A 27,608-nucleotide genomic window follows, 5' to 3' on the forward strand; every position below is an offset into this window, starting at 1 on the left:
TTAGACAAGATCATGAATGACATTTAAATGACGACAAATATTGGTATAGCTAAAGCAGTCATCTTTCCAGTTTCCAATGATAATGTATGGTTATTAAAGCTAGATATAAAAATAGTAGCCTTCAAGTGATGGGTTTAGGGATGGTTAGTAAGAGCACCATGGACAGTAAAAAGAACCTGGACCAAATAATGACTTTTCCCTTGAGAGTAATGATCAGTAACAGAAACTCACTTATTCTGAATGTGATACAAGTGGACAAAGCACTAGAAAAAAGTAGCATGCTTAGGAAGGTTGAAAGTAGAAGAGAATGGCTAAGATTGATGGATAGGATAAGAGAGATTTTAAGACTGCCCTTGGACATTATTACCTGACAGAAGAAAAGATGGTGGTGATGAGTATTTTTCCTTGCAGTTATCAGCAAAATGAACCTTCCTTGAGAATACAGAACTATGTATGCAGGGAGTCTGAAGAAGAAAAAACTTACTCTGTTGCTACTAAGTACTATTACTATGATAATTAGGTTCCTGTAATATTATTTTTGGAATTTTACATTAATCTTAGCTTTTTCTTTGGCTATTTTTGATTTAAAATTTGTTTTGCTTATAAAGATTTTATTGTTTTTATGTTGTAAATCACAATGAATTATAATAGAAAAGCAATATATACAAAGTTCTCAAATAAATTTTAAAAGCCCTAAGATATGACTGAAGACAAACCAGCAACAGGTTTCTTTGTTGAGTATATTTAAGATTGAATTACAAGAGTATTTTAAGATTCACCTTACAGGTAGTTCCTGGGTTAAGAACGCTTGGGTCACAGATGACCGATAGTTAAGAATGGAGCCTACTGTAGCAAAATTCACGTTAAATACACAGTGATTTGAGTTAATTACACAATACTACTTATACAATATTATACAATAATATTGTTCCAGCTTACATACAAATTTGACTTAAGGGCAGATCTTGGGAATGGAACTCATTCTTAAACTGGGGACTACCTGCATTTACTTTTATAACTCCTATTAATTATAGTAATATTATTAATACAAACCACAGTCAGCTTTCAAAAATTAAAAAAAAATAAAGGAATCTATAAGCCAATCAAGCTGCTTGTAAGGATTGTTACAACCAATGCATACAAACAGGTAATAAAAAAGAGATGTAACTCTTAAAAATACAATAGAAATACCAAATGTTTTCCAGAGTTACATGTGGTCTTAAGTTAATAGGTAAGGGAAAGGTGGAAGTGGAATATTTTCGGCCCACTGTGGTAGATTAGTTCCTAAAAAATGGTGGAATAGGCAAGTTGAAAGATATTAATGCTGCAGCAATTACACTGAAATCACCCCAAAATTTGCGTTCATGTTTTCTTCTATGGCTGCACAATACAGGACTCATCAAGACTGTGTCTAGAATAACGAAGAATGGTCATATTATTTGAGATTGTGATGCTACACATTTACCTAGAGCCGTCCATTAACAAAAGGAGCCTCAGGGCAAATTATGGAATTTATTGCTCACATTACATTTGAAACTGTCAGCAATTTCTTTTACATATACATTACATTTTTATACAATTATTATCAGAAAGCATGCCAACCCGTTTCCTTGGTTGCGAAGGAAAGCTTTATGCTATCAAATATGTGCATGATAAAAATAATAATGAGCTATTCAGAGAGTTTGATAAAAAAAAATATCTCTGATGCTAATGACTTGAGAAGGGAGTTCTAAATATATTTGTCCATGCACTCCCTATATCCTCCCTAAGCAATTTCGAAGTAAATGACCCCAACTATCCCTCGCTTCCCTTCTTCGGTGGCTTTCTCTAGAGCTTAGGAGGTAAGATGGGAGAGAAGGCAGCCAAACAGCCAGGGACAGCTTCATGCAACTGCGGCCATTTTAAACATGGGTGCGGGGGGGGGGGGAGGACAGAGGTGTTGGGTTCGTTGTCAAATTAGCTACACCTTCTTTCTCTGTGTACGTTTCAGGGCTGGCCTTTGGGAGGGAGCGAGCCCCCAAAGAAGCGGAAAGAAACACGGTGGTGGTCGCGTACTGATCGGTGGGACGTGATCTCGGGGACACCGCCGAGGTCTGAGGAGAACGCGGCGAGGAGGCGAAAGCGTTGGCCGCCGCACAGCCGCGAGATCCTGCAGCCGGGAGGGGGAAGGGTGGCGGCGGCGGCGAGGAGCAGCCTGGCTCGGTTGGGTTCATTCGTCCTTACCGCCCCGCCTTTGGGTGGCAGGCGGCGTAGCGGCCAGAGCGAGCCCGCCGCGAGACTGCGGCGGCCTCTTCTTCCTCTCTTGTTTCCCACGAGCGGCTGAGAGGCTGCTGGTGTCGCCGAACACAATAAAGGGAGGCGGGTGAAGAGAAGGAACCCGGCGTCGCTTCCCTCTCGGGCGTTCGCCTCCTCTCGCGCTCCGTAGGCCTGGCCGGGTGAGGGGCCTCCGGCTCGGTGAGGGGCCCGTGAGCAGCCATCCCCCATCCCACCCGCGCCTCCAGCCAGTCGCTGCGAAGTCGGCCGGAGGAGGCAAGGAGGCGGCGGTGGCGGGCGCAGGCCGAGGGGAGAGGCCTAGTGTGCTGTAACTGGACCTCTGAGACGGCGCCTGGGCCAGAGCGAGAAAAAAAGACTGATCGGCGCGATGGTGTGAAACGAAAGCAGCGCCCGCGCGAAGATGGCCGGTGGTGGCGGTCTCGGCGGCGGCAGAAGTGTGGGGGGTATCCGACAGCCGGGCTTTCTTCTCGAGGGTAAGTGGGTTTCGGAGGGGGAGAACTAAGGCTAGAAGCCGAAGCGCGCTTCCACGAAAAGAAGCCTTATTCAATTCAGGGCGTCTTACTTCCGAGTAGACCTATTTCGAAAGGCGGCTAAGGAGGGTAGCAGTTGGACCGTATTCGCGTTGGCGTGCACGAGTGGGAATTTTGTATCCTATAGGATCGGGAAGTATTGTGGGAGTGGGGCAAAGAGCAGGGGCAGTTTAGTCTGCTGTACTTTTTTAAATCCAAAAAAAAAAAAAAGCAAGAGAAAAACGTGCATGCTGGGAGGGGAGCGGTGGTGGGATGACTGGCAAAGGTTAATATTTAGATAAGAGATGAAGCTAATTGAATCAGCCTTTTATGTAGGCTGCTCATTGTGGCAGCTGCTGGCACCCGTTTTACCTTTTCTTCCTTTTGCCCTATAAAGAAGCTTCTCGTTTTCTGCATTATTTTTTTTTAATGCTATCTTGAAGATACTGAGAGGAAAAAAAATCAGGCAGGTGATAGAAACTGCTAATGTGAGTTACTGTACCCTGTTTATATGCCTCCCCCCCCCCCGCCAATTTATCCCCATATGCTTCTTTCCCCGTATCTGCTGCACATAGATTGGTAAGAAAGCAGTTTACAGTGCTATCATAGATATCTTTACTTGGAAGTAAAGGCTTATTCTCAGGAGGGTGGGCATTCCTTTGCAACCATAATTGAGCATCCATATTAGAGGAAATAACAACTCCAGGCCAACTCAGAAGTCACAAAAAATGGGCAGGCTTTCATCATTTTCATATATTTGAGATATAATAAAATATAAAAAGTACCTTCCAAAGTTAAGTATAAAATGCTAGAATAATGAATTCATCTTAATAATATTTTCTTTGATGACTTAAATTTGATACCTGCTTGTGTCTCCAAGAATAATAAAATGAAGTTTTTCTTATAAAGGAGTTTCCATGGATTGAATTTTTTATTTTTTCAAGTTCTTTGTAATTTTGAGAGTAGAATACATTTATTCATTGATTGTGCTATCTACCATTGATAATTATTTTGAATATTTTATTTTTAGTGTTTGGATCCATGAAATGGGGTAAGGTTTCATATCAGCTCTTCAAATTCTGTGATGAAGAACATGTAAAAGCAGGTTCATATGTTCCATCTTTGAATCTCTGTGGAAATGTATTGGATTTATTATAATGAGCAAAGACTAGATCACCTTTTTCCTATTAAGAGTATATGTTGAATTGCATGTATGTATATATAATACGGTAGTGCTTACAGAGCCATCTGTGCATTTCCTACCTGCTTCATACCTAGAAAGAAAGAAAATATGAAGCATTCCTAAAATTTAGTGGTACAGTATAGGGATTGTAGCAGTGCGGTGACAGAAAATGACACTGCGCTATTGAAGCTTGCTGAAACAAAAGGCATATATTGGTAGCTGTTTCATTTGGAAAGTTGTATATATAAAACAGCTCTCTGATTGGGCAGTTTCTGCCACATCATAGTAATAATTCTCTTCACAAATGTTTATGATGGAGGAGGTAAAAATGGCTATAATATCATATGTATTTGCTTCATACATAGTGGTTTCTTAGGCATAGGAGCCTTCATGCAGTTTAGTCTCAAGTTGCCATTCGTAAGTGTACTTTAGTGTGAGATCTCAGTACAACCACTGGGGTGTAGTCCACATTAACTAGCATTCCACTTAACATCAGATAGGTGGATTTGTGAATCAATCTTGAACCATTTATTTCATCTTATATTACTTATTAGTATTAATACTTATTAGCATTGTATTGGTACTTCTCACGAGTAGATTGTGTTCTTGTGTATGAATGTGTAGGTACATGAATGTATTGCTTAGATTGGCAAGATGATGAACCTGTTGCATTTACTTAATTCAGTTTGCTATTTCAAAAAAGTTGGGGGGTAAAATTCCAAGCAGTAGCTTGGAAAGCAAGGGTATTTTGACTCCGGAGGGCAATATTTCCTAAATATTAACTTCCTGTGTTAACATCTGAATTGCATGCATAATTCCATTCACATGTAATGATCTCAGTCAGATGAATTATTGCTTATTAGAGCAAGAACTAGTGTTTCTCTTATATTTGTTGCATAATTTAATCCTAGTCTTCTAAGCTTCCTTTTCCATCCAGAATGTTAGAAACCATTTGGTTCTTATTTTAACATATTACCTTTCTAATCAGGTTTGCAGTCTATAACAGTGTTCTAAGAAGTGAGTTAATTTAAGACTGAACTGGGCCAACAGAATAAGGAACAAGGAAGAGGCATGAATGATTAGGATAAACTGGGAAGACAAGACAAGCAGGATAGGGGTGTCTTCATTGATGGCAGAGAATAACCATGGTACTAAATATAACGGCTGCAGTCACATTTGTAATTTTGAATAGGCATCATAAATTGCTATGGCGACAGTCACAGAAAGGCTACTTTAAAAAAAAGAGGAAGCCACAAAATGGCTGTCGTGGGTGAATGGCTAGTCACAGTAGAGTAGCAAAATCTACATGGGACAGGAACAAAGAAAGGTGGCTCTTTTTGCATGTGGTCACTTTCAAGTATAATCAAATTAAAGCATGTATCGATGTGTATGACTTTGTGCACTTTCTATACTGACTTTTAAAACATTTTAATGAAACAAAGTAAAATACCAATTGTCTATTAGTATGCTGAAGATGGTTAACACAATCAAAGCAGAATTTGTACCGAATCAGTATCAGATAGAAAAATGAAGGTTGGACTGTTCCTTGCTGCTACAATTTGAGTATCGTAGGGATTGCAAATGGAGGTAGTTTTTGGTCTTTTCTCTGCCACAGGTTGCTTATGTTCATTGCACCACAAGCAGAAGCTTGTTTTATTAATCTTATTAATGATATGTTGAACTCATGTTTCTATAGCTCTAGAAGATGACTTGGGTGAACTCATTTTAAAGGAGATAATTGAAGATTTGGTTTAGTTCATTATAGGATAGCAATAATTACCAACTAGTTTACCTTTTTAAACTGATCATTATATATAATAGCAATCAGCTTATGGCAATTGCTTTACCCTCCTGTGTTCTCCAGGTATGTTGTAGCAACATTTATTTACCTATGTATTTATGTTTATATGTCATTCTAGTCCTATAGTAGTTTAAGCTTTATTGGCATGATTAATGGCTGCAAGATGGGAGGGATAGTATTAATGCATTAGGACAGCACAAAATTGAGGAAAAATGACTTATGGTACTTTTGGGAATGGTTGTATGAATGAATTCTGAATGTGGTTGTGATACATATTATGTAGTAAGGTTACTAGTCAACATGTATTGTAGGGACCCAGGCACTATAGTTTGAAAAAATAGTATATGGGTTAGTGTTATACATAAACCTGACCAGCTCAGTTCAACAAACTGTGGCATCCTTCCCATTTTTAAATACAGTAGTACCTCTAGTTACGAACGCCCCTCCTTACAAATTTTTCAAGATACGACCAGCTCCAGCCCCCAAAATTTACCTCGACATGCGAATTCCGCCTCTACTTATGAACCGGATCCGCGGCCATTTTCCCTGCTGCCACATGGTCGCGGCTTTCTGTGGGCGAGATCGCGGTAGCAAGGAGACGTTCAGTGAGGCTTGTGTGTTTTGTGGCGTTTGGAAGGTTTTTGTGGCGTTTGGAAGGTTTTTGAGGTTTAAAAATAAAATGCATATGTTTCAGAACTGTTTAGCCGTATTTACATTGAACCTTATGGGGGAAATTTACCTCGGGGTGCGACCAAATTCGGAAGGCGGAATGGATTAACAGTATTTACATTGAACCTTATGGGAAACTTTACCTCAACTTGAGACCAACTCGAGTTGCAACCAGAGTCACGGAACGGATTAAGTTCGTAACTAGAGGCACCACTGTAATGGTAAGTTGATACTTTATCCAAGATTTGTCAGAATGTGTGTAGTTGGGAATATCAGGCAACTGACTAATCACTGTGAGACTAGAATGTTGGAATACTGTTTAGATTCAACAGAGCTCTTTCTAAGTTACTAAATAATACAAATGTCCAGTAGGAACAACAACTTTTCTAAAGTCTCTGTGTGGGGGAGTGGGTGTGAAGAGGATACATTATAAATACTGTAGATCAAAGAAGGAGAAAAATGAAAATAATATCCTTGTTAATGTTGTATTTTGTTTTTCAGAAATAAAACTCTTATTTTTGAAGGGTTTTATTTTACTAAAGCGGATCCTGCTTGAATAATATTAAGCAATTCTAAATTGGCTTTGAGTTTCATTTGTTTATTTAATTTTTCTGATAATACATTCCTTTATCTGGTAGATAAAAGTATATTTGTGAGCAATGTTAGAAGGAGGATAAAGCAGACTAATCATCTTAATGCTGGGTGGCCTTGTTCCTGATTGGTGATATTATTGGCAGAAGTAATACTTTAAAACAGTTTCAGGGATAGGAGTGAGAGATAGAATGAGGAGTCCTTTCATCATCTTCCTGATCATTTTGTTCACTTCATGAAAACAAGGGGCTATACTATATTTAGAAAAGCAAAGCATATATGCTTACATTATATTCTGCTGCAAGTCAGGGCCTTAATGAAGTGACTATGCATCATGTGCATATTTGATTATGTGGAATCCCAACAATTGTTGGTGGTAGGTTGAATGGGCTTTATAACTGAATGAAAGTTAAGATGGCATTTTTTGTATTTTTGCTTCCTCTGTCTCTATCACTCAGAGCTCCCCCCTTCCCAGCTATCTTACTTTTTGTAGAACTGCCTTTTCTCTTAGAGAACTATGGCCTTAAAACTGTTCCATACAGTTCTATTATGAAGCAGTGCTAATACACTTTGGACCAATTCCAAGGAGAACTTCTAATATTTTTCCTTCAAAATTATTTATTTCAGACCTAGTCTAAAAATATTTACATTAGCATTTATTTTCAGTTTTATTACTCACAAGCAATCTAAGAGTTAATAGTAAATTAGATTAGTTAATATGGGAGCAAAGAGTCCCAAATTGTAGGATGTTGTTAAAATTCAAAAATAGCCTTTTGAATTGTACCTGTAATAATAGCAGAAGGTAGCCCTGTTTTATTAAAACTGACAAAAGATGATCAAAAATGTTAATTTTGAATTAGTGAGGAAGCATTTCACAAAATTGTTTGGTGGATTTAAATCAGTATCTAAAATGAGAAATAGCGTTTATGTTCTTTGGCCATTTCTATTTTTAAGATTGATCAGAATTGATAGAAGTCAAAGCTTATATTCTATTAGGATCTCAATTTCAGAATTGGTAATTTAGTTCAGAGAACCAGTTTGCTGTGGTGGTTAAGGCATCAAGCTAGAAATCAGGAGACTGAGTTCTAGTCCCATTTTAGGCATGAAACCAGCTGTGTGACCTTGGGCCAGTAACTCTCTCTCAGCCCTAGGAAGGAAGTAGTGGCGAACTATTTCCGAAATCTTGCCAAGAAAACAGCAGGGACTGGTCCAGGAAGTCACCAGGAGTCAAAAACTGACTTGAAGATACAGTGAATTTACTTCATAGTCTTCGCCAAAGTTTGATTTTATTTTACCTAATGATAGTACCCTTTCTTTTTCTAAATCTCAAGAGTTTTTTTTTTTTATTGAAGAAACAAAATATATATTTTTTAAATTACTGAGTTAAAAAAAATGAATTGGGAATTTAAAAAAAAACAAATGAAAAGGAGAAAACTTGGGAGCATGTACAGACAGACTCTTTCCCTCATGCACGCACACACATGCTCACACTAGTAAAAAGCAGGAAGTAGAGTTATAAAACTGAAGGAAAGATCAAACAAAAAAGTAGAATGTAAAGGTTGTGTGTTAGCTGCCAGTTGCAAAACTAAAAGTTACCTTTTATTAAATCAGTGGTCTTTAAGAGTATGGGAAGTTGTTTTGGCTGAAAATTTAACAGAACAACAAAGAACTTTGAAAACTAGTGCTATTTATATGTGCTTAAACACATTTTGAGCATTCAATATTTTTCTGGGAAAAAAAGGGAAAAATCCCATTGTTAATACTGTATAGAGTTTTATGCCAAAATTAGGTCCCCATAGTCAAATGGTACAAAATTAAACACAACATATTTTAGATAGAGAGCAAACCCCATCCCATTTTATCACTGAAGATGTTACCTAGCCAGGTAACAAAATGTTTGCAGGAAAACAGAAGCTCAGAGACCCCCAAGGACTCCATATTTTTTACAAATTTGAACAAATGCTTGGTATTTATGTGAAGTTGTTTACAGATCCAAAATAAGAAAATAGTAAATATGGCAGATAAAGAAGTTTGGACAACTTTTCACTCAGCACTTTCTAACACTTCCTTTGGCAGAAATAACTGCTTCCCAATGTTTTTTTGTAGCCACCTGAGACTCTTTCTACAGTACAGTATTTTTTTCTGATTTTTCCCACTTTTCTTTCCAGAACTCATCTAGCTCAAAAATATTCTTAAGTCTATTTCTGTGCATTGCATGTTTGAGATTTATCCAAGATTTTCAATAATACTGAAATCTGAGGTTTGTGAAGGACATTTCATAACCTTTGTCTGTCTGTCTTAATGGTTGATTTGGAGGTATGGTTCAGATCATTGTCTTGCTGAAATATCCAGTCTCTTTTCAGCTTTAATGTCTTTACTGATGTGGGAAAAATTCAGAAGTAAGAAGAGAAGGATTTTTAGATTTTTGGAGGCTTTTTTTTTTTCTGCCAAAGGAGACGTGACAAAGTAGTAACTGGAAGGGTGTCAAAACTTCTGCACCTGCCATATTGTGTGATATTTAAACCTGATAATTGACCATTTCTGTTTATGCTCTACTAAATTGTTATATATCATAAAGTATTCATGTACAGTAGTGAAAACTGTTGTACTGTTTCCATAGTAGAAGTCCTCATCCAACAAATAGTTAGGGTTAGTCTTGTATAAAGCATGTAAATCTTGTATAAAGTATGGGTAATGCAATATAGTTCTGGGGAGATTTTCTTGCCTGAATGAATGATTCCTTGGAAGTTGACAACACTTTACCAAATATATTTGTATACTATGCATAGTGCAGAGGTAGAAAATGTTTCTGGACTTATAGCTGCATTTATGTTCAGATGACATACCAGGGATCACACTTCAAAAAGTAGCAGGTGTGTCCAGGACAGAAATGAAAATGGATTTTGTTTTAGTGTAGTGGTTAAGCTGCTGGCCTAGAAACCAGGAGACTGAGTTTTAGGCCTCTCTTAGGCCTGAAAGCCAGCTGGGTGACTTTGGGCCAGACACACTCTCTCAGCCCACCCACCTCACAGGGCTCTTGTTGTGGGGAAAATCGGAGGTGGGAGTATTAGGTAAATTTGCTCCCTTGAGTTATATACTGCATATATATAAAAAGGCAGGAAATATTATTATTATAAACATCATAATTATCAGTCAGTTGCAAAAGGCAGCTTTACTTGGAACAGCTTTCATCCTACGATGATACCTTTAACACCATCAAACAACAACAGCTGCCTATCCCAGGTCCTTGGGAAGGACTCAATAGGTGGATAAAAATGCCAGATCCAGTCTAAACATCTGGCTGACTGTGCGACCAACAATAACAACAACAAAACAATATTCTTCATTTACATAATGCTTCTCTATTACATTAAAAAATACAATTTAGTAAAAACTTTTCGAGGTCTAAGAGTTGTATATAGTGCTGAGGCTTTAGGTTGTGCACCTGCAATCTATGAATAATGAAGTAATTATCTAAGATGGCTGAGTCAAATTATGGCTTCTAGAGGGAGGGGGCACATAAATCACTTTTAAGTCTGACAGCATCATCCCTTCCCTCAAGAAAGCATTCTTCACTTCTAGCATCTAGCCTTGTCTTCTCTCTGGCAGCTTGTACCAGCCAGGAAAGATAAGGAACTGGCCCACAGGTGGCTGAGCTCATCCTACAGAGAACCCTGTTCACATCTTCACAGTTCACAGGTTGAATGGAAATGTCGTATTTGCTCTTTGTTGTTTGCCAGCATTTCTCCAGATCTTTTTTTGGCATTTTCCTCCCTTTAGTAAAATGCTGTGTGCAATGAATATTACTTTGGGATATTGTTTGTGTAGAGAATATAGTTGATGACAGTGAAATAGATGCAGCCTTGCACCTTTCAAAATATATGTTGTTTAATGCATGCATTAGTAAAAGGATACAATAATTGATGTACTATATCCTTGAGGGACATCATTTTTCCTTTTGATGCTAAAGTGGTACAATATGCTTCGTATTTTTCAAGCATTTTGTGCAATAATATTTGTGATTTAAATTCAGGAATGCCAGTGGCACATGGCATAATGGGGAGGTGGAGAAACTTCCCCTTGAATTCAGTTGTTGCATATCCAACTGAACTATTCACCAACTTTCTAGTATTTACAGAGGTGTGTGTGGTGCTTGAATATGCCTCTCTTGAATTAAGGGCACAAATTTAGCAGTGGCACCTAAAGGGAGGTAGAGAAAGAACAATGCTAGAAATTTCAGAAGCAGGTTGTTGCTCAAGTAATGTGGCGAAGAAAGAGAAAGAGGGATGAGGCACACCAGGAGCACTGTCAAAAATTGCACGGAGCTTTCCCCCTCACTTTGTGCATGCTTCTGTGGCATTCCCAGGCAAAGAAGGAACAAACTTTGATACTTCTTCCCCCTTGTCTGTGCAATGCATTTTTGTTTTAATTGTAACCATCCCAGCTCTACACTGTGTGCACAATTATTTGGCAAGTTGTATTTTTGAGGATGAATTTCATTATTGAACAACTACAGTGCTCTCGGTCAATCCAAAATGTTAATAAATCTCAAACCTGAATATTTAAGAAAGTAAAAGTGAGGTTTTGGCTTTCTTAGGAGCATATCTATGTGTGCACAATTATTGGGCAACTATTAGTGTGCAGAATTATTATGCAACTAAATGAAAAACAAAAATTCCCCCATCTCGTTCATTTTCATCTGTTAAAGTGAGAATAATAACTCAAAATTTACAAATCAACATTTCTGACATTTCAAAGAAAAAATCAGTGACCAATATAGCCACCCTTCTTTGCAATAACAGTCATAAGCCTTCCATTCATGGAGTCTGTCAGTTTCTTGATCTGTTGACGATCAACTTTTTGTGCAGCAGCAACCACAGCCTTCTGGACACTGTTCAGAGAGGTGTACTGTTTTCCTTCACTGTAAATCTCCCGTTTGAGAAGGGCCCACAAGTTCTCAATAGGGTTTAGGTCAGGTGAGGAAGGGGGCCATGTCATTATTCTTTCATCTTTGAGGCCTTTACTGGCTAGCCACGCAGTGGAGTACTTCGATGCATGCGATGGAGCATTGTCCTGCATAAATATCATGGTCTTCTTGAAAGATGCAGACTTTTTCCTGTACCACTGCTTGAAGAAAGTGTCTTCTAAAAACTGGCAGTAGGTTTGGGAGTTGATTTTGAGTTCATCTTCAACCCGAAAAGGTCCAACTAGGTCATCTGTAATAATACCAGTCCATACCAGTACCCCACCTCCACTTTGGTGACGTCTGAGTCGAAGTGGAGCTCTGTGCCCATTACTGATCCAGCCATGGGCCCATCCATCTGATCCGTCAAGAGTCACTTTCATCTCATCAGTCCATAAAACCTTTGAAAAATCTGTCTTCAGATATTTCTTGGCCCAGTCTTGGCGTTTCAACTTATGTGTCTTGTTCAGTGGTGGTCGAGTTTCAGCCTTCCTTACCTTGGCCATATCTCTGAGCACTGAACACCTTGTACTTCTGGGCACTCCAGGTAGGTTGCAGTTCTGGAATATGACAGCACTGGAGGATAATGGGTTCCTGGTAGCTTCACGTTTGATTCTTCTCAAATCTTTGGCAGTTAATTTGCGTCTTTTTTTCTCAACGTGTTTCTTGCGACCCTGTTGACTATTTGCAACAAAACGGTTGATGGTTCTGTGGTCATGCCCCAATATCTTAGCAATTTCAAGAGTGCTGCATCCCTCTGAAAGACTTTTTACAATTTTTGACTTTTCAGAGTTAAATCTCTTTTTTGGCCCATTTTGCCTGAGGAAAAGAAGCTGCCTAATAATTATGCACACCTTGATATAGGGTGTTGATCTCCTTAGGCCACACCCTCCCTCATTACACAATATATATCACCTGATATGCTTATATCCAATAAGCATGCAGGTTTCTACAGCTTGGAGGTGAAAAATATGCATAAAAAAGATGATATGGTCAAAATACTCACTTGCCTAATAATTGTGCACCCGGTGTATATTGTTTGCTACCCACTTCCCAAGGGGTTGTGACCCACAGTATGAGATGTTTTGGTATTTATTTTTTTCAGAGTGCAACAGTAATGGAATTCAGAAAAGAACTAATTACAATTCAGATTCAATTTATTATGGTATTGTCTTTGATTTACACCAATGAAAGTGGGAAATTTAATGGGAAATTTAAGCACCATATTCTAGTAGATGTGATTGCTGGCTGTTCCTTTTTAAAGTTTCTATTCTTCCTCATTCCATTTGAAGTAAAGTACAAACGTGTTCATAACAGTGTAGTAAGGAACATTCATTCTTAAGGATTCAGAAGCAACCCTTTGCCAGAGTTAGTGAATTTATAGCAAGGCTACATGTGTAAATTTGTTTTTTTCCAAATTACTGTGCTATCCTGCTAGTATTTGTTTCTAATACATTTCTGACTACTAAGTGGGAGTACAGGGCACTCTTTTTTGGAATATTGTTTAATTTGCTGACTAACCTGCTTTGAAATCATCATAGTGCTCTTCAACTGGACTTGTGTAGGATGTAGCTGGTCTTATAGTGCTGCATTTACAGTACATTTTTGAACAAAAATGTTACAGCAATGTTAAAAAATAAAATGAACTTGTGTATGAACATTGCCTAGATATTCAGTTGCACCATGAGAGCACAGCTTGAGTCTTCAGGGTTTCTTATGGCCTTCATATGGTCCCCAAGAATTCCTCCCTGAATGGTTGTTTTTAGGGTGATAAAAGAAAACATACATGCAAACATTTCCTTTAGTAGTAAGCAACATCATGCATAACACAGAAAAGGAGTGAGAAGTAGATATTGATACCCACTTTCCATCATGGTATGATCAATCAAAGCTTTCTTATAACACTTTTTAGTAAGATAAAGTGTAGGCTAGGATACTAACCTTAGTTGAACCCATGCTAGTTTTATCCCAAGTGTACTCATGCTATTTTATGGAAGGGTGCAAACTGTATAGAGACTGCCTTGCAAGCCTGCATCTCACAATTAGGAAATATATGCATTAAGTGCATACTAACTGTATTTGGTTTAGTTTAGTTTTTGCTCAGTCCTTTCCCCAGACTGAGTAAACCTAAACAACACTTTGGATTGTTCATTATTAAGATTGCTTTATTATATCTTTTTTTTAATGAGTTTCTTGGAACCAGAACTGATCCTAACTTATTTTTTTTCAGCTTTGGATAAATCACAGTCCAAACGGGATGGAGGTTTTAAAAATAACTGGAGCTTTGATCATTCAGAAGAAAGTGAAGGAGATACAGAGAAAGAGTAAGGATACTTTACTCTAGGCTGTTGAAAAATATATAGTAATAGAAGCCTTGATAATTCATTAGTAAGTAGAGATTCTGCCCCTTCCTTCTGATTCTCTTATGCAAAAGTGTTGTAGCATAATTTAAACAAAGAACAATTAGGTTCTATTTACATAATATGAATAACATTTTTAGTCTAATCATTTTCAAAATATGTTACTATTTATTCCAAAAATAGCTATCAGTTAACATTTTAAAGTTTCTAGAATCTTTAAATGAAATTAAGGACTGTATTTAGTTTAGATTTTTAAAATGAAGTTCCCATTTTAGAAATATTGCAGAAATAATATTTCCAATTGTTCACTTTTGTGCCTTCTACATTTTACTTCTGAATGTTTAAAAACTATAGATCATGTAGAAACATTATCAAATGAATGTTATGTAAATCTACCGGAGTGTTTTTCTGCCTAAGCATGTAATATAAATTGAAAAATATTGCCAAAGTTAAAAGTCTGAGATTGTTAACTAAGAAAGGTGAGGTAAGTTGAACAGTCTTGAAACAATGGAGTTTATCTTCTGTAATTAGATTTTTATGGGACTGAATTACATTTTATTTTTATTTTTTAAATTGTACTGATTTAGAAGATTAGCATTCTTTTCCTGATGAATAGGCTGATGTAGTAACAGCTATTGATACTTTAAATGTTTAATAAAAATAAACACTGCTTTATGCCCTGATATTATCTTAGTGAGAAATAAGACTGAAATAAATAAATAAATGTGAGGGTGTTGAATATAAAGACTGAATGAATATTTTACATTCTCCAGAACCTAAGTCTTCTGATCTATAAGATATTTTGTTAAATATGAAATACGTAAATGCATATGAATTTGTATTTTATATATGCAAATTAATCTTAACAGCTTTTTGATGTATGTAAATAGTAATATATGCCATATTTCTTAAGCAATGGAATACTTCAGTATTGAAACAGCAAGAAAGAGAAGAGGGGAAGATAGAGTTGGATGGATGGATGGATCTCTGTGTGATGGGGAGAGGAATGTAGTTTTATGCTGAAAAAAGTTTAATATTCTTAGTGTTTACATTCTTATTTTAAGGTTTTATTTTTCTTCCCTCTTGTACTGTAAATCTTAAGATAAGAAATGAACCTAAGTTGTGTCATAAATAAAATATTTTATGCCATTAATTATAGCCCTATTAATTGTTTCAGTTTATTATGTATGCATCCAAAGACTCCACACATTTCTGTTATGTTTCTACCATAAATTGTAAAAGTAATCTTTAGTGTTCATCTGGTAACGCTTCTTTTAACTGCAACCTCCGGCAGTAAGTACAATAATTATATAGCCAAAATGGGGCTACTGGGAACTAAAAGGGAAATAATGGCATGATCAGGGAAATTATAGTTTGTAGAAGTACCAAAAATTAACTGGGGAACTTGTGTGTGTGTTTGCACACATGTGATCATAAAAAGAGTCAAGATTACAACTATAGCCGTGTGACTGAAGCCCTGCTCTTTTATATGTGCAATACATGTAAAAAAAAAAAAACTTTTTTGTTCGTAGATGTCATCTTGATGTTTTTTGACATCCCCTGCGGATGCCCTTGACCTTCTTTGCCAAAGCCCACTAAGGGCTCACCTTATTCACCAGTTATGAAAAGTTTAATGCATGTGTCTCTCTCAGCATGTTTAGCGAGGGGAGCAATGGGAGAAAATGAAATATGTAAATTTTATTTATGGCAAAGAGACCCAAATAGCAAACTACAAATATAATCTAAAGTTTGGCATTAGATAAAAAAGCTGTTTTCTTTAAAAAGGATTGATAGTTATTACATAAAACATTTAAAATTCCCCCTTATCATTACTAAAGACCTTGTTTTTATAGCCATAGTCGAAAATTTGGCTGTTGCCTCTGTAATTTTAGGATTTTCACCTTTGAGTAAAATTTTAACATAATCCAAAATATCTCCTCCTGATCTTCATTTTAAAATAGGCCAGATAATATCCTGCCAAAAATTCTTGTAAAATTCACAATACAATAAAATATGATACACTGTTTCAAGATTAATACTGTTACAGGGACAAAATCTTTGAGAGATGGGCATCTTTTGAAATCTACCATATAGGTAGTCCTCAGTTAATGATGGTAAATGGGGCTGGAATTTCCATCGCTAAGTGATGTGGGCATAAAGCGCGACATCACGTGACTGCAATGCTTAGCAACGGCAGTCCTCGCAGTCCCTGTTCCTGTTGTTAAGTGAGGATCACAGGTTGTTAAGCGAGGACCTCCTCGTGACTTCCTGCTGGCTTCCAACAAATGAAGTCAGTGGGGAAATTGGCAGGAAGTTGCAAGTCCTGGGTGGCTTGCAAGCAGGCTGGCAGGTGAGTAAGTGGCTGCCGCAGCCCAGGGCAAACCCAGCCGGGCAGGAGGTGGCTGCTGCCAGAGGTGGGAGGGTGTGCAAACTCCCCTGCACTCCGCCACCCCAACTGATCTTTACCATCATCTTCCTCCCGCTGCTGCTAAGGCACACCCTACTTGGCCCTTTGCAAGGCAGCTGCTGACCATGAGCAGCCTTCCTCAGGCCTTGGAAAACCTTACAACTTTGAGAAGGCCATGTTGCCAGCAGCCCACCTTGTGAAGGACCAAGCCAGACACACCTTGTCAGCAGTGGGAGGAAGAAGATGGCAAAAGTCAGCTGGGAGGCAGCAGTGGTGGTAGAGCACAGGGGTAGCGGTGGAGTGCAGGGCAGCTGCTACCCCTGTGGGTAGGGCAGAGATGGGGGGGGAGATAGGCAGGTGGGGGGAAGTTGAAGCACACTCTGCAGTCGTAAATGCAGGCAGACTGCCCAGCTCCTGAATTTCGATCACATGACCGCAGGGGCGCTGCAAGAGCCATAATTTCAAGGACTGGGCATAAGTACCATTCATTTAGTGCCATCGTAACTTCAAATGGTCATTAAACGAGGACTACCTGTATAGCATATTTGATGGCAACACATTTAATATGGCTTTTGAAATGGCTATTCTGTATTTACTTAAATGCAAACCATTAAGATATTCAGGGAGCTGAAAAATGTATAAATACTTTATTCCAAAAGTCACAGGTGAATATGGAACTTTGGCTTTTGCCATTAATTCCTGTACTGAATTTATCTTTGTTTAATACAATAAGTTGCTGATGTCATATCCCTAGAAAATAAATAATTAGGATCAATGCCAATCTGACCAATCTTTTGGGTCACCTATTTAAAAGGAATTATTTGGGTTTTCATGAGCAATCCTTCTTTGTTTTTAAAAATGCATATTTGCAACCAAAACTTAATTGTACTTAGCTAAACCTTTGTTTTCAAAGGGCACTGAAAATGAAATATTGGGGGATTGGAAGGACCATTGAACATAAGCACTCCTGCTAGAGGAGATGCATTGCAATATATTGTTGCGAATGTATGTTATGCATATATGTATATAATATAGAGGCTGCCCAACTCCAAATGCCTCTGTGTGGCTTATACTTTAAAAGCAAGGACAATAAAAAAAATTAAGATACAGATCATAGATGTCCAGAACAGAAAAACCAAGCATAACAACAACAAATCTATAGTGCTTCAGCTTGTGTCTGGGAGAACAGCCAGATTTTCAGAGACTTTTGGAACATCATTAAGGTGGGATCCATACAGATTTCTGGGGGAAATACTATTCCATAGGGCAGGTGCTGTGGCAGAGAAGGCTCGTTTCCTAGGTCTCAACAAATGACATTGTTTAATAGAGGGGACCTGGAGTGTGCCCATTCTGCCCGATCTTACTCGGTGGGCACAAACAATGGGAGATAGATAATTCCTCAGATAGCTAGGCCCTATGCCATAAAGTGCTTTATAGGTAATGATGAGCATCTGGAATTGCCCTCGTGAGCCCCCTGGCAACCAGTGCAGGTCACAGAGCAGCAGAGTCACATGGCATAACACAGCATGCCCATCACTGTCTGAGTTGCTATATTCTGGATCTCTTGTAGCCTCCAGGTGCTCTTCAAGGGCAGCCTCTTAATAATGCATATTCATATGTGATATAGAGACTCCAGTGGTTCATATTTATCCAGGGCAAAGCTGCTTGCTAGTAGAACAGAAGTAAGGGTAATATAATAATAACACTTAAAACACTCAGTGAAAGATAGTTTGCCTGATGATTTATTAGTGAAAGCTGTGAGATACTATACAGTGGGGCAAAAAAGTATTTAGTCAGCCATCAATTGTGCAAGTTCTCCCACTTAAAAAGATGAGAGAGGCCTGTAATTTTCATCATAGGTATACCTCAACTATGAGAGACAAAATGGGGGAAAAAATCCAGAAAATCACATTGTCTGATTTTTAAAGAATTTATTTGCAAATCATGGTGGAAAATAAGTATTTGGTCACCTACAAACAAGCAAGATGTCTGGCTCTCACAGACCTGTAACTACTTCTTTAAGAGGCTCCTCTGTCCTCCACTCGTTACCTGTAGTAATGGCACCTGTTTGACCTTGTTATCAGTATAAAAGACACCTGTCCACAACCTCAAACAGTCACACTCCAAACTCCACTATGGCCAAGACCAAAGAGCTGTTGAAGGACACCAGAAACAAAATTGTAGACCTGCACCAGGCTGGGAAGACTGAATCTGCAATAGGCAAGCAGCTTGGTGTGAAGAAATCAACTGTGGGAGTAATAATTAGAAAATGGAAGACATACAAGACCACTGATAATCTCCCTCGATCTGGGGCTCCATGCAAGATCTCACCCCATGGGGTCAAAATGATCACAAGAATGGTGAGCAAAAATCCCAGAACCACAGGGGGGGACCTAGTGAATGACCTTCAGAGAGCTGGGAGCAAAGTAACAAAGGCTACCATCAGTAACACACTATGCCACCAGGGACCCAAATCCTGCAGTGCCAGACGTGTCCCCCTGCTTAAGCCAGTACATGTCTGGGCCCGTCTGAAGTTTGCTAGAGAGCATTTGGATGATCCAGAAGAGGATTGGGAGAATGTCATATGGTCAGATGAAACCAAAGTAGAATGTTTTGGTCTAAACTCAACTCATTGTGTTTGGAGGAGAGAGAATGCTGAGTTGCATCCAAAGAACACCATACCTGCTGTGAAGCATGGGGGTGGAAACATCATGCTTTGGGGCTGTTTTTCTGCAAAGGGACCAGGACGACTGATCCGTGTAAAGGAAAAAATGAATGGGGCCATGTATGGTGAGATTTTGAGTGAACACCTCCTTCCATCAGCAAGGGCATTGAAGATGAAACGTGGCTGGGTCTTTCAGCATGACAGTGATTCCAAACACACCGCCCGGGCAACGAAGGAGTGGCTTCGTAAGAAGCATTTCAAGGTCCTGGAGTGGCCTAGCCAGTCTCCAGATCTCAACCCCATGGAAAACCTTTGGAGGGAGTTGAAAGTCTGTGTTGCCCAGCGACAGCCCCAAAACATCACTGCTCTAGAGGAGGTCTGCATGGAGGAATGGGCCAAAATACCAGCAACAGTGTGTGAAAACCTTGTGAAGAAGTACAGAAAACGTTTGACCTCTGTCATTGCCAACAAAGGATATATAACAAAGTATTGAGATGAACTTTTGATATTGACCAAATACTTATTTTCCACCATGATTTGCAAATAAATTCTTTAAAAATCAGACTCTGTGATTTTCTGGATTTCCCCCCCCATTTTGTCTCTCATAGTTGAGGTATACCTATGATGAAAATTACAGGCCACTTTCATCTTTTTAAGTGGGAGAACTTGCACAATTGGTGGCTGACTAAATAGTTTTTTGCCCCACTGTACATACGCATATATGTACTTAAAGTGCATTCAGAAAGTACAGTGGTACCTCGGGATACAAACTTAATGTGTTCCGTGACTCTGGGTGTATCCCGGGTTGGTCGTAACCTGACGCAAATTTCCTCATAGGGTTCAATGTAAATCTGGTTAATCCGTTCCGCCCTCCGAATTTGGTCGCACCCCGAAGCAAATTTTCCCATAAGGTTCAATGTAATTACTGTTAATCCGTTCTGGTGTCCGCGGACCACGCGTCAGGGGTGGGAGAACGGCCGGGGCAGAAGAACGGCTGGGCGCCGCGCGAGAATGGCTGGGCGCTGCGTGGTGCGCCGCGGCGGGAGAACGGCCGGGCACGGTGCAGTGGGAGAACGGCCGGGCGCCACGCAGCGCGGCAGGAGAACAGCCGCGGACATGTCAGGGGCGGAAAAATGGCCGCGGAACATGTGTCAGGGTGGAAAAATGACCGTACCCCGAGGCGGAGTTCGCACATCGAAGTAAATTTTTGCGGCCGGAGCTGGTCGTAACCCGAAAAGTTCGTTAGTAGAGGCATTTGTATCCCGAGGTACCACTGCATTCAGACCCCTTTCACTTTTTTCAATCTTGTTATGTTGCAGCCTGATACTACAATCGTTCAAATTCATTTTTTTTCTCATTAATCTACACTCAGTACCCCATAATGACAAAGTGAAAACAGAATTTTAGAAAGGTCTGTAAATTTATTAGAAAGAAAAAACTGAAATATCACATGTACTTAAGTATTCAGACCCTTTACTCAGTCCTTTGTTGGAGCACCTTTGGCAGCAATTACAGCCTCGAGTCTTTTTCAGTATGACGCGACAAGCTTTGCACACCTGGATTGGGGGATTTTCTGCCATTCTTCTTTGCAAATCCTCTCAAGCTCAATCAGGTTGGATGGGGACTGTCGGTGGACAGTCATTTTCAGGTCTCTCCAGAGATGTTCAATAGGGTCAAGTCAGGGCTCTGGCTGGGCCACTCTAGGACATTCACAGAGTTGTCCCTAAGCCATTCCTGTGTTGTCTTGGTTGTGTACTTAGGATCATTGTCAAATTGGAAGGTGAACCTTCGGCCCAGTCTGAGGTCCTGAGTGCTGCGGAACAGGTTTTCCTTGAGGATATCTCTGTACTTTTCTCCATTCTGCTTTCCCTCAACCCTGACCAGTCTCCCAGTCCCTGCTGCTGAAAAACACCCCCACAGCATGATGCTGCCACCACCATGCTTTACTGTTGGGATGGTATTGGGCAGGTGATGAGCAGTGCCTGGTTTCCTCCAGACATAATGTTTAGAATTGAGGCCAGACAGTTCAATCTTGGTTTCATCAGACCAGAGAATCTTGTTCCTCGCATTCTGAGAGTCCTTCGGGTGCTTATTTGCAAACTCCAAGCGAGCTTTCATGTGTTTTGCACTGAGGAGAGGCTTCCATCTAGCCACTCTGCCAGAAAGCCCAAATCAGTGGAGGGCTGCAGTGATGGTTGTCCTTCTGGAACTTTGTCCCATCTCCACACAGGATCTCTGGAGCTCAGTCAGAGTGACCATTGGGTTCTTGGGCACCTCTCTTAGTGAGGCTCTTCTCCCCCAGTTGCTCAGTTTGGCCAGGCGAGCAGCTCTTGGAAGAGTCCTGGTTGTGCCACACTTCTTCCATTTGAGAATTATGGATGCCACTGTGCTCTTGGGAACCTTCAGTGCAGCAGAAATGTTTTTGTAGCCTTCCCCAGATCTGTGCCTTGCAATAATCCTGCCTCTGAACTTTGCAGGCAGTTCCTTTGACCTCATGACTTTTGCTCTGATACAGTATGCATTGTCAGCTGAGGCCTTCTATAGAGAGGTGTGTGGCTTTCCAAATCATGTCCAATCAATTTAATTTACCACAGGTAGACTCCAGTCAAGGTGTAGAAACAGCTCAGCAACTATCAAGAAAAATGGGAGGCATCTGAGCTAAATTTCAAGTGTTGTTACAAAGGGTCTGAATACTTAAGCCAATGTGATATTTCAGTTTTTCCTTTTTCATACATTTGCAAACATTTCTGAAATTCTGTTTTCACTTTGTCATTATGGAGTACTGAGTGTAGATTAATGAGGAAAAAAATGAATTTGAATGATTGTAGTAACAGGCTGCAACATAACAAAATTGAAAAAAGTGAAAGGGGTCTGAATACTTTCCGAATGCACTGCGGATACAGTTACAAGCTGTATTTGAGAGGGAGAAAAAGAGGTGGAGTAGCTGCAAATGTGACAATCTGTATTTAAAGTACTGTGCATGTCAAATCTCTCTCTTAATTTTCTGTGGAACATTACACCAGATTGCTCAGAGCCTTCTTATCACTTCTAACTACTTCTTTTCTTTGGCCATGCTCGCAAGTCATATGGAAGTAAAATTCAGTTACAATTTTGGTATAACAGGTACCTTTCTTCACAGAAACAATACAGCTATATATGAATTATTTTGCTTCCTTGGATGCTTTCTCCTCAGGACCCTAGCTGAACTTGCTATCATAGGGTTATGGTTTTACATCATGCTGGCATGATGCTAACAGTGATTTCAGCATTTCTCCCCCTAGTAGCTCACCTGGTTGTGCATTTCTTCTTTCTTCTTAGGTCACTTGAGGAACTATTACTCTTTTCTGGCTGTTGCTTCCTTAAGTTTTGCTCTAAACTAGCTTTCAGTTATTGGATTGCATTCATTGATTTATTGCCCTTAAATTATCTTAAAGACCTAGTTTGGTGTAGTGTTAAAAGCACTGGGCTAGAAACCAGGAGACTGAGTTCTAGTCTTGCTGTAGGCAGGAAGCCAGGTGGGTGACTGTGCCAGTTACTCTCTCTCTGCCCTAGGACAGACAATTGTAGAGGGTTGGGTTTTTTTTTTAGAAGTTGAGTTTTATTGAATGACTATAATTTTTTTTTTTATCCTAGTGTTTTTCCCACAGGTGCAGGGTCTGCTTTTTTTTCCAGATCAACCAAATGTTGATCCATTGGTTGTGACAGGAATTTGCCAACAGTGTCCTGGTTTCTAGCCTGGTGCCTTAACCACTAGACAAAACTGGTTTTCTATGAGTATAATATAATGATTGTAATATAGCAACTAAATAATTTAATATTGGACTTGCCAGATAGGTAGGAAAGAGGTGGAGATTTGAGGGGATTATACATGCATTGTAGTTTTGGAGTCTCCAAATGCTAAAATGTTGAATTTTATGAGACCCACTTTTAAAATAAAATTCTGTATAAACTTAATTTTTAAATGAAATAGTGCTGCTATTCTAGAGAAAAAAAATCAAATGAAAATATTGGGGTATGAACATTTTGTAGTGATTATTGAAACTTGGTTCTATTGTATTAATCTATAAGCCAGTCAGGGGAACTTTAAACATGTTTTTCTTCTTTTGTAGTGAAGCCAATCTGCTGACATTAGATGAAAGTGATGGAACTTGTTGTCCCAATGGTGAAAGGAAAGTGAGTATATATTAAATATAATACGCATTTTATTCACATTACAGTACATATTTCCTATTACATAAAATGTTACATCAGTTTATTCAAAGTTAACTCTGATATAGGATATTTGCCATTTTGAATCTGCATACTGTTTGTAGCATGAAGAACATAGGATTAGTAGCAGTCTAGTAATTAAAGTCTCAATTGTCTTTGGAAATTCAGAAACAGTCATTATGTATGTTTACAATGGTATATATGTTTGTGATGTGGAATAGACAGTCTCAAGAAATCAGTAATTTATTGCCTTATCAAAAATGCCAAATCGCCTGACAACAATTTCTTTACACATAGCACTAGCTCATAATGTTTTTGACTTCAGTGAAAATGAATGATATGTGAATACATCCACTGTGGTTTGTAGATGGTGGCTTGTCTTATAATTATTTTTACCCTTCATGCTAAGCTAAAAACTAACTAGATTTGTGGATTAGTGTTATGTGTGAATCAGGCATTGTTTCATTTTTAGAAGCCATTGTGGTTAACAAAGAAGTATAAGTGCCAATTTAATTTTCTAAACTTGAACTCTTGACTTCATTTTATGTTATTAATTTCTGAAATAGCCAATAGACCACCACTTCCTGGGCAATATAAAATTTTGTTAAAATATAAAGTGTAAAGCAAGTATTTCATTCACAAAATTTTAATCTTGATATTTGGGCAAGGTTTTTCATTTTGGGGACACTTGAGACAGTATAAAGGACTGAAAATGTTTTAGTATTTGAAAGCTTAGTAGAAATATAAAATCATTTTCTATTTTGATTGTTTTATTTCAGTCATATTGCCATCGCTTAAGTTTTGGAGCCAGAAATGATGCCTTAAGAACTTACAGCAAACGAAACAGAAGTGACACTCCTGGAACTTTAAAAAGCAGCCCAACTGGACTTAACATATCGGGAAGCAGCAAGAAATCATGGTGTAGTGCTTTTCAGATGATCTCAAAATTGTTTAATTTGTGGTGTATTTCTGGAGGAAATGTTAGTTACGAGAGTGCTGCTTATAGTGTCCAGCTGTCTTTTTGCACTTTGTTGATATGCTCTTATACTTGCTTAAAATACATATATTATAATATCCAAATATTATTATAGATGGAGACTTGGAATATATAATTACCATATATAAAAGTGTCTAAACTACACTAGGTTTACAGAAAGAGAATGAATGGATAGGAGCACATTATTTGTGCTATTGAACAAACAAGAAGGGGAAAATATCCCCTTCCCACCCAAAGCCTACAGTGTGCCCAGTGATGTCTACATTGTTAGGAAAAGAGTTGCCTATGGAAACACCTTTTGTTGCTAGTGTCTTCAGTTGCTGTCTTGAGTTGTAGGATGAAAAAACACAGTATACAAGGGACAAAATTAAACATAATCAACTGAAGACCTTTTTCCAACAAAAGATTATAGACTAGAGGCAATGGTGTTTGCTTTCCAGAAAAATTTGACTTAGGCTAATTTTGCATCAGATTTTTTTTAGTCCTAGAGCAGTGTTTTTTTAAAGTGTGGTGCATGGCCTGTAATAATTCTTGTAAAAATAAAAACTGTCTTTAGGAAACATACAAATGTTCTCATGAACCACTGAAGCTGCACGTTTTTAATACACAGCCTGTTTTCGGTGGTTCATGAAAACATTGCACGGCTTCAGAGGTTCGTCAGCTTGAGAAAGGAGAACACTGTCCGCCATCTTTAGTAATAGGCCGTTTGTAAGTATGAGTTGTCCATAAGTTGGACATTCTTAACCTAGGGACTGCCTGTATTTCGAAATGAAACAATATTAGTTTTATATGATCTTCAAGTCAATAAGATGAATTCAAATAATTTGATCTTTGGATTTGTTTTGGAGGATCCATATATATTGCCTGAAATATGTTCAAGAAGGAAGGACAATAATATAAACAGTAAAACTTGTACAATCAGTAACCACAATACACGTGAATTCTTTTGTTATTTACCATTTTAATTTCCTTTGCTCATTTACAAAGCAATATTCCCTAATGTATTTGCTGTGGATCATCATCATCAAAAACATTAACTACAACTTTGAAATAGCCAAATTTGTCTAATACTGAATTTTTTTCTTTTAGTTTTTTATTTATTAATTGTTTTAAAAGAAAAAAAGAAACAAAAATAAAGAAAAAAATTGGTACAGAAATATAATATGTATAAGTGGACAAAGGAATTACAAAATTGTACAGTTTGTGCTCAGTGTATCTTTGATTAGAAATTAACCATAGAAAACATTAAGTTGCATTTAAGTACATTAAATTGTTTTAACAATGTAAGTAAGAATTTAAATTTCTGAGCTAAGTGCCATAATCTCCAATAATACTGAATTTTCAGTTGTTACCAGTTATTGTTAATAATGAACTTGTGAAACAGATTATTTGTGTTGGGAGGGAATAAAACACTGCAACATTTTTGAACAATTTTTCACCCTATAACCCTGCTATATACCTATAACCCTAGCAGTAGAACATCAGGATCCTTCATATTTTTTATTGGCTGCCAGTTGCTACTATTAATTAAGCACTTAAGCAATTGCTATGATTAGACAGTGTTGTGGAAGCTCTGATTCATACATTCATTTAGAGAATAAAGTGACAGAAGACTTTCTTTAAGAGTAGTTGATCATTCAGTCCTGTTGTGAATAATAATACTTTTTTCTATTTTATTATTATGTTTGCAGTGTAAATGCTGAGAATATGTCTTGTTCTGAATCAGAAGTACAGGCCAGACGTTTCTATGCTCACACACAAACACGAGTAAAAACTGCAGCACAAAAGTAAGTTATAAAAGTAATATACAACATGTCTGTCTTTACGTTTACTAGTTATGTCCTCTGAGTAATTTGTGCCCAGCATTTAAATGTGCTGTTTATAGAATCAGAGATTTGGAAGGCATGTTTGAGGTCATCTAGTCCAACCCCTGCTCAATGAGGATTGATTACAGCATCTGTGATAGATGGTAATTCAGCCTCTGTTTGAAAACCTTTAGCAAAAGGGGACTTACCATTTCATATGGCAGCCTATTCCACTTGCTGAAAGCTTGTCTTTTTGGGTAGTTCCCTCTGATGTCTAGCTTGATCCTATTTCTTTGTAGTTTTAACCTGCTGATAATGTTCCTGTCCTCGGGGGCAATGTAGAAGAACTCCAAGGGTTGTGACAACCCTTCAGATATTTGAACATTGATATCATATTTCCCTTCAGTCATTTTTCTTTAGGCTAAATGTGACAGTTTGGTATAGTGATTTAAAGCACTGGGCTAGAAACTAGAAGACCGTGAGTTCTAGTCTTGCCTGGGGCACAAAGCCAGCTGGTTGTCTTTGGGCCAGTCATTCTCTCTCAGCCTAAGAAGGCAATGGCAAACCACTTCCAAAAGTATTTCCAAAAAAACTGCATCATCTACAAATTTGATAATCATTCCTCCACCCTTTGGTCCAAGTTATTAATAAAAATATTGAGACTACAGGACCTAGGGTTGAACTTTGTGTCCTCCTTCATCCTGTTCTTCACAGTTCCAGGTAGAATGCATATTCTTTTGACAGAGAAGATTAAGCTGAAATACTAGCATTTTGCCATCTTAACTGAGCAGCTGGTTTATTCTTGTATCTTCTTTGGATTTTGAATGTATCTGAAGAAGGCTTTTTTTGTGTGTGATTTTTAGCATTCTTTGCCAGCCTCAACTCATTCTGAGCTGTAGCTTTCCTCTTTATAGTTCTATGCTAACCGTTTATGCTGTTTTTAGGGACATTTCCTACGTGCAGCCTTTTTGTTTGTTTGTTTTGGATCTTTATTAAGCTCTTTGTGTATCTGTATTGGCTTCTTCTGTCCTCCGTTAGTTTGGCATTGGAGTTATTTGCAGTTGTGCTTTTTTGGGAACTCTCACTATTTAAATTACTTTTTCATTAGCTTTTCCTCCCATGATTTGCATACTGCCATATATTGGAAACTATGGCTAATGGTGAGCAATTCTGAG

General features: G+C 38.4%; 1 protein-coding gene across 3 annotated transcripts in view; it reads left to right on the plus strand.

The window, feature by feature from the left end:
- The first annotated feature begins 1,931 nt into the window (after window positions 1-1,931).
- The window catches only part of SENP6 (SUMO specific peptidase 6), a 78,119-nt gene continuing 52,442 nt past the window's right edge, over window positions 1,932-27,608 (plus strand). For all 3 annotated transcript variants that reach the window (XR_015795652.1, XM_088137831.1, XM_088137841.1), the window contains exons 1-5: window positions 1,932-2,747; window positions 14,221-14,314; window positions 23,532-23,595; window positions 24,411-24,550; window positions 26,320-26,415. Coding sequence is in view for 2 of the 3 variants with exons in the window: in XM_088137831.1 (XP_087993957.1) it covers window positions 2,675-2,747; window positions 14,221-14,314; window positions 23,532-23,595; window positions 24,411-24,550; window positions 26,320-26,415 (467 nt within the window). In the remaining variant the exon portion in view is untranslated. The remainder of the gene's footprint in view (window positions 2,748-14,220; window positions 14,315-23,531; window positions 23,596-24,410; window positions 24,551-26,319; window positions 26,416-27,608) is intronic.

This window comes from Python bivittatus, unplaced genomic scaffold (assembly GCF_059951505.1).
Source record: "Python bivittatus isolate LINGU-HERP-01145 unplaced genomic scaffold, Pbiv_v1 ctg000020_np1212, whole genome shotgun sequence".
In the NCBI taxonomy this organism is placed as follows: Eukaryota; Metazoa; Chordata; class Lepidosauria; order Squamata; family Pythonidae; genus Python; species Python bivittatus.